Consider the following 7927-nt stretch of genomic DNA (forward strand, 5'->3'; position numbering starts at 1 on the left):
CCTTAGTGATTTATCTCACCTCATGTATTTATTGTGTATTTGTCTATGTTAATGTCATGTGTATTTTTATTGTTTAATTTTTTTTAAGGAGAGAATAACGAATTTTTTTTTACAGTCTATGTTCCGAAGAAAAACAAAAAAATTCTAAAAATAAACTACAACTCCCATGATCCTCCCGTGTCCGTTTCATAAACAGTAACGTTAGCATATACCGCGCGAGTTTCCCTGATTATATAACAAGCTTGAGGAGCAAAGGTAGGTTGGTGCACGATTCGCTTCAATTAATATAATCATCGACTTTCTGTTTTTGAGCACACAGCTGTGCGACAATTCATAAACTTTGCATGTAGCAACATATGCATGTACAAGTTGCTTAGCACTAACAGCACACCTTCATAACAAGAGCATCGTTCAGCGTGAGGGAAAGATTTCCTGAAAACTAGCAGAGAACGCGTTTTTTCTTTCATTAGTGTATACATATTCATATAGGTATGAATGCTATTATTGTCCACTTATTTACTGTTTACTTTGGTGTGTCTTTATATTTTAAAGCATTAGAGGCACATTACGGTTCCTAAAGGATTTCCACCTATTAGGAAAATAATTAATACAATTGTGACAAATGGCGGAAAAACAAGTACAGAATAACATATTTCTAAATATTTACACAGGTTGTAGAGGTGACTGAATTTTGTCCTGTTACTCAAAATTAAAAAGTTAGGTTAGTTAAATTAAAGTTTAAAAGTCAGGTTAAATGTTCAACTCTGTTGTAAAAGTATTCCTTTTTGACTTTTTTCTGTCATTTATGTCAATTCATTTTGGATGTTCATGTAAAGATTATTCCAAGAAAACTAGTTTAGATTTTTTTTTTAGACAAACTGCTAAAATCACAAGATATTTAGTTCAAACTTAGATTGAAAACAATTTATTTTGACCTCCTGAGGTTAAAAGGTTAAGCACCTCTTATTTATCAATTGTCACAGTGTTTTCAGAGTCTTTAGGCCTTATTTTGTTCCTGATTCTCTGTAACAACACCTGAACCCTTGCTGTCTCACATTTAGGTTTCTGACGCCCTATCTTGTTTTCCTGCTCAAGAATGCCAGAAGGCCCGGAGCTCCATTTGGCCAGCCTGTATGTCAACAAGATGTGTGAAGGGCTTGTGTTTAGTGGAGCCGTAGAGAAATCTGAAGTGAATAAAAATCCTGAGGTCCCATTCTGCTGCGATGCCTACTGCATCAAAGCCCACTCCAGAGGAAAAGAGGTCAGACTCTCTCTCACACCCATTAAAAATGATGACGACGGTAAACGCAAGGTCACCAAGCATCAGTCCCAGGAGCCAATGGATGTGGTTTTCCGATTTGGGATGTCAGGGTTTTTCCGCTTCACCTCAGTAGATGACCTTCCAAAACACGCCCATCTGCGGTTCTACACTAATGAAAACCCACGCAGGGTGTTGAGTTTTGAGGACACCCGCAGATTTGGCAGCTGGCATCCAAATGGGACCTGGCAAAAAGACAGAGGGCCTTGCGTCATGTTTGAATACGAGAGCTTTAGGTGAGAGAGAAAAATTTAATTGTGACAGCGTTTCACAATGCGTCAACTGTAAAGGTGCGGTCATATTTACCATTTTCAGCACAATTTCACTGGTAAAATTAAGTCATTCCAATAGAGATCGGGAGTTTCCTCTCTTTTAAGATCTTGCCCATTTTGACTTGAATTCACCACCCTGACCAACAGAAAGCTGCTTGGTTCAAAGTGAATTCTTCATGTGCTGTGCTTCATACATCACTGCACTACTGAGACAATGGACCTTTTTTTGCATGCAAAAGATTGCTGATGCTTATGTGACCGCACTTAATCATATTGTACACATTAAATATGCAATAGAAACATTGTGCCGTACAATTTGATTAGTCTCCTGTTCTGGTTTGGCCATCACAGCTCATGTAATGTTACGTCATGGAAATTGTTAATGCTGATATTGGGCACAATGCGACACTGTTCTCGGCAGTTGCAAATCATACGAAAAGGACAGTTTACATTGTTGTCAGCTTATCTGTGATTACTAAAACTACATATTTAAATATTTCAGGGAGAATGTTCTTTCAAATCTGTCTGACAAGACATTTGACAAACCCATCTGTGAGGCGCTCTTAAATCAGAAGTATTTCAATGGGATTGGGAACTATCTTCGAGCAGAGATTTTGTTCAGGTAACTCACTTTCTAATGTTTCCCAGATTTGAATTAATAGAGATGCACTGGTCAGCTGGCCATCAGTTGGAACTGACCGTTTTTTTGCTCCTAACATTGCATTCAACAGCAGTCTTTCTATGGTTTGTTTGTTTTATTTTGGCCGATCGATGTCATTTCTCAAATTGCAAGCTGTCATGTCTGAAAAGTTTCATAATTTATTTTCAATTTCATAAGAAATTTTAAAGGATTTTATATTATTTGATTTTATGTAATTCTACAAAGCAAAAAGTCAAACCATTCAGTTTTTTGCTCAAATTTAAAACAACAAAAACAACTTCTGGTGCTATATTGCATTTCTTGTTCATATACGCTTTCATTCTTTCTTGTCTGTTGCTTGAAGAAAAAAGAAAAAATGCTATCGCAATCAGCCCAGTTTGCTTGTAAAACGTGAATGGCAATCGGAATCTACCATGTAAAAATCATGAAAAGTGCATTTCTAAATCTCAACTTTAAGAATAAAACCACATTGTTTAGTTGAATAATCAGCCATTGTTTTACTTAATTGTACATGAAACCTTTGAACCTTTCCTCTCTTTGATGGCCTACTATGATGTCAATCTAAATCTAATTAGGAAAAGTAACCGATTTTTTCCCATTCTTTTCAGATTACAAATCCCTCCGTTTGTGAAGGCAAGAACAGTTCTAGAGGGACTTGTACTGAAAGACGAGGATAAAAACAAGGTCAAAAAGGAGATTACAGTTGTAGAGGTGAAGGAATCTGACCTTCTTGTCTGTGTCAGTGTATTAATAGGCACTTTGTTTGGCATAAATCATCGCTTTGTACTGTTTCATTCAGTCAACAGATAAAACCGGGAAGAAAGTGGTGAAGGCTGAGACCCCAGACCTTCTTTCTCTGTGTCACACTGTTCCATTGGAGGTGGTGCAATTGGGTGGGCTTATACTGCAACCAATTGTGATTTATTAACTGATTTTGCACAGTTGTACATGCTAAGATTTGTGCATGATGGTACTTGCATACCTTGTACAAAATCCCAGTGTCAGCGACATTTCATTTTTAGTTTTAGATCAGCATCCATGCATCTGCTTTTTTACTTCATTTATTTTTATACCTTAAGGTGAAAATGGTTATGCTCCAGCAAAGGGGAAGTATTCTGTGCTTCAAGCCTGGATGCGATGTTACTCTGTGGATGGAATGAACTCATTAGGTGACCACAATGGACGGACAATTTGGTTCAAAGTATGTGTTTGTAATTCTCTGCAAATCTTAATTCTAATCCTGGAGACCATTCTGAAACACATTTAGAGTTCAATCTGATTTTGATTCATTGCTTGCTTTGTTTTGAGGGGGATCCTGGTCCTCTGGTGCCCAAAGGTAAAATCCCTCTACAATATAAACAGATGATCCTAAGAATGTTAAAGTCACATGTAACTAAAAATATTCCTCCATTAGGTGCCAAATCTCGCAAAATTATGTGGAAAAGGCAGAAAGATGATCACGATTACACTGATTCAAAAGTGAGATGTCATTACTTTGCATTTCTGACACTTGAGTTCATGACCAGATGCAAGAACTTTAAACAACATCTGCTTCACTCTAGAAAGCCAAAAAGACACGCACCGACAGCATTGCAAAAGCAAAACCTGTTAAGAAAAAGGAAAACATAAAGGTAAAGAAAGAAAATGCAACCTCCAAAACACAAAATGCTTCAAAAAGACAAAAAAAAAACACAGAAAAGGTCAATGCAGCACCTGCAGATGAGAACAAGCCAAAAACAAGAGGAAAGAGAAGCTCAAAAGGTCAGAATCTCACCTTCACTATTTATTTGGCCACTTTCAGTATTATTAGTATTCAGATCCTGATTACACTGCAATGTTGTCCTTTCTTAAGTTCCTCCAAAGACTGGAACGAATACAATCAAAAGCCAACGTGTGGAGGAAGAGATTAAAACTAAAAGGAATTCTGTAACCTGCAGGCAAAGCGCAACAAAAGGTATGCCTTCAGTCTTTTGATACAGAGGCCAACTGTGCTCTGTGAGTTGTTGTATCTTGTGATGTTAATCATTCTCTGAATTTTATTTTAGCAAAGCCACAGCGGAAAAGAAGTGGCACACGAGGAGGCCGTTCCAAATGATGTCACTCAGACTAAATCATCAGAAAGCTTTTGAGCAAGAGGTGAAGTCAGCAAGCTACTGTAATGGACCACCCAGACTTTTTATATTAAGTAATGATTTCATAATAAATAAGAAACATGTATGTAATCAAATATATATATAAACATTTTTTTTGTTGTTGTTGTGTAAAATGGCCTGCTTGGGGCCTTATCATCTTTTACTTCTAGTGTTTAATCAACCATATTGACTACCTTTTTCTTAAGATTTCACAAAGAGGTGACAGGAAAAAAGAACCAAGTAATCCATTTTAAATCTTACACTGAATTTATTATTATTTTTTTTAATAAAGTTTGTGTGAAAAAACTTGATTGAGAATTTAAAAAGTGAAAATGAATAAGAATATCATATACCACAATTTTCCAAAGTGACATTAGCTACTTGGGGAAAACAAGTGATTCAAGTACCATCATAATTGATTTGCAATTAAATGGATCACTGTATAATTAAGAGGAGAGATCTGATCTGAAAGGGTTTGAACGTTAAGGTTATTCCAGAGGAGGTATTTGACACAGGAATACTGGAATCAGGACGCTCCAGGAGATCACAACTGTAAAGACAATTACCTATGAGAATAATGTTCTTAACAATACAACAACGTTAGTATTAATTGTTTACTCACTGCCATGATTCTTGCATGGGAAGGGAAGTTGACAAAGTCATAGTCACGCTGCTTCCGTGAGACTCATAGAGGCGAATAAGTAGGGCATTCTTCTCTGCTTTCTGCCTGTGAGGAAAAAGGAAACTGAGTTTGCTGAACAGTGGGCAAAATCTGTTAGGAGAGGTCACAGACAGGACATATCATGAATGGGCACCTGTTTTATGGTCTCCAGGATGACAGCAGGACAGTTTACAGAGAATGCATTCCAGGGTTCAGCAATGATGCCATGAAAGACGTGGAGCGGGAAGTTCAGGTTGTAGACGTACTGGATAACCGATGCATTCTTGAAGAGGGCTTTTCACATGCATTGGTTTTATTCATGGTTGTCTGAAAATTATTTATAATGGTTTTTAGATTCAAGAAGATGTACCGACCTGTGTGTGACATCAAGGCATAGGTAAAATTATAACTACCCATATCTGCATTGGCATCTGGTGCTTTTGGAGCACGCAATCTGTAGAAAAAAAGGTGTGTTGGCTAAAACAACACATTTTAATGACCTGTCTGTAGTTGTGTTTGAAAGATACTGCTGTGTTTGTTCATTCTGTGTGGGTAGCTTACAGGGACAAGGTCATGATGTTTTCATGGATCGAGTAGCCATATTTGGAGTCATTAAGAAGAGCCACGCCAAAGCCATGCTCAGACAGATCAGCCCATTTGTGTCCCCACACCTATTAAATAAAGCATAAATTCATACATTATGTAAGGTTTTCCAAAAGAACATAAAACCACAGATGTTATAAGGAGGACACATGGCTGAGAAACCCATGGGAGAAACTGCAGTGTTCAGCACACGGGGGTGTTGGGAACCACAGTCTATTGAATTAAAAGAGACAATTGTCCTATTGGTGAGACATTGACATTGTTTTTGGCCTAGAACGTGCATGAGCATTCACTGGACCAACTATAAAAAATGCAGTTTTTAGCCTGATTTGAGGTAAAGAATCAAGGTTTAAAGTGTTTTTTTTTTTCTTCAGTAAACAAGTTACTGAAATGTACACTTGGCACAAAGTGTCCTAAACAAAGTACTTGTGGACTTTGGTGACTCGTAGCTTTAGCTACACTAAGTCCATCAAGTTTACAGACTAAACTTGGAGCTAAACTCTGTAGTTGACCTTGATGGCCAGAGTTGCCCAACCCTGCCACAGTGTTTCCTGTTTATGAATTAATGTTTTTAAAGGGCTCTCATGAGCACCTCTTTGTGGCCACCATGTTCCCTTCCCAGCCCAGAGTAAGCCCACACCTAGTCCACAGTGTAGACATAGGCCCTGTCCCAAATGGCACCCTAAACCCTCACGGTCTACCTCTGAGTCCGCACTTTCTTGACGTAATGCCGCTTTGACTGTTGGGTAGAAGTCTGCTGCGGAGCTCACCCCGGTGCGGATCAAGGGCGCATAACGGCAACAAAGGGGGCGCTCGCGAGCACCCTTCTGAACGCTAAAATGACAAATGGGACACCCTAAGGTCTCGTAAACTTGACGGACACACGCGCGGCAGCCTTTGTAAGACCGCAAGTGAAAATGAAGTGTTCCATTTTGGACAGGGCCACACTAGGAGGATATTTTTACATGTTTTAAAACATTTTACATGTTTTAAAAAGGCCGGGTAGCCGGTGTTTTGTATGTGTTTGGCCAAACCGCGTACACTTACGTCACCTAGTAGTTCTATAGGACACTTTTTCCGGTGTGAAAGCCCCTACTTTGGTACACTCTGGTTTGTGTGGGCCAGCCCACACTCAGCCCCTACTTTGGGCTGTGCCACTCAGGCCCCACCCATGCACCACAGTGTGGGGCCCACACATGCCCTGTATTTCATGCCGGTATCGGGGCCCACAGCAGGCTGCATGCATGTGGCTCAATTCTCTGCATGCAGTGGGCCCACACGGGCCCCAAAGAGGCATGTTTGCTGGGTGGTGTGGCCATTGCCACGCCCACAATGGTGAGGTCACAGTAGACTATAACTCGACTACTACTACGAAGTGGACTCTTGACAAGAACTGCATGGATTGAGGGTGAAATTTGTATAAAAAGGATTAAACCAAGTACACACTACCTCAAAGTGAGCCCAGTCCCAGGATGTGTTTCTATGAGTGGGCCTCTGCAGGTGTCCAAACTGGATCTCATAAGAAGCATTTGGGCTGCGCACCTGCACAGGGAACTCCACCTTCAGAAACTTATGTGACTCTTCCCAGTCCACCTGGAAACAAGATATCCATTATGCTTCACCAAGTTTCTTGAGAAATCGGTTGATTAAATATCAAGCATAAGATGACAATCTTAGCTAAATGCGTGTTGAATTTGATATAGGGGCAGCAAGCATCCAGAAGAATCTCCTGTTTAATAGTGCTTTTTCCACTAATTCTTAGCGAGAAAGAGACACTGCCCTGAAGTCCCCCTGATCTGACCACTTTGGCAGGCTCAATGACCTCAACTGCAGGCTTTCTAGGAAAGTAGAGTTATTGCCATCAAGATTATGACTTTAAAGCGGTCATATGATGCTGCTAAAAAGAACATTATTTTGTGTATTTGGTGTAATGAAATGTGTTTATGCGGTTTAAAGTAAAAAAAACCCATTATTTTCCACATACTGTACATTATTGTTTCTCCTCTATGCCCCGCCTTTTTGAAATGCGTAGATTTTTACAAAGCTCATCGGTCTGAAAAAGCGAGGTGTGCTGTGATTGGTCAACTATCCAATGCGTTGTGATTGGCCGAATACCTCAAGCGTGAGATGGAAATGTTATGCCCCTCACATACTGTTGATGCCCTGTCCGGCCGGAGCGACGAGACAAAAACATTAAAACCCATTACAAACGAGGCATTTGTTGCATCCAGTGGGGACATAATTACTGATTATAATGACGTATACAGTCTTTTTACGCGT

The 7927-nt window shown here is 39.5% G+C and overlaps 1 protein-coding gene and 1 pseudogene across 2 annotated transcripts in view; one reads left to right on the forward strand and one right to left on the reverse strand.

The window, feature by feature from the left end:
- Positions 1 to 4642, forward strand: part of neil1 (nei-like DNA glycosylase 1) — a 6370-nt gene extending 1728 nt beyond the window's left edge. The window contains exons 1-11 of one of the 2 annotated variants that reach the window (XM_016290277.1): positions 184 to 255; positions 1062 to 1554; positions 2093 to 2212; positions 2860 to 2962; positions 3051 to 3144; positions 3331 to 3452; positions 3560 to 3587; positions 3666 to 3730; positions 3814 to 4012; positions 4104 to 4205; positions 4297 to 4641. In XM_016290277.1, the coding sequence (XP_016145763.1) occupies positions 1097 to 1554; positions 2093 to 2212; positions 2860 to 2962; positions 3051 to 3144; positions 3331 to 3452; positions 3560 to 3587; positions 3666 to 3730; positions 3814 to 4012; positions 4104 to 4205; positions 4297 to 4346 (1341 nt within the window). In that variant the 5' untranslated portion in view covers positions 184 to 255; positions 1062 to 1096 and the 3' untranslated portion in view covers positions 4347 to 4641. Of the gene's footprint in view, positions 1 to 183; positions 256 to 1061; positions 1555 to 2092; positions 2213 to 2859; positions 2963 to 3050; positions 3145 to 3330; positions 3453 to 3559; positions 3588 to 3665; positions 3731 to 3813; positions 4013 to 4103; positions 4206 to 4296 lie in introns of those variants that run through there. The other variant, XM_016290278.1, reaches the window with a different exon arrangement.
- Positions 4643 to 4674: 32 nt separating this feature from the next.
- Positions 4675 to 7927, reverse strand: part of LOC107598891 (alpha-mannosidase 2C1-like) — a 12825-nt pseudogene continuing 9572 nt past the window's right edge.

This window comes from Sinocyclocheilus grahami, unplaced genomic scaffold, assembly GCF_001515645.1.
Source record: "Sinocyclocheilus grahami isolate Dianchi unplaced genomic scaffold, SAMN03320097.WGS_v1.1 scaffold257.1, whole genome shotgun sequence".
NCBI lineage: Eukaryota > Metazoa > Chordata > Actinopteri > Cypriniformes > Cyprinidae > Sinocyclocheilus > Sinocyclocheilus grahami.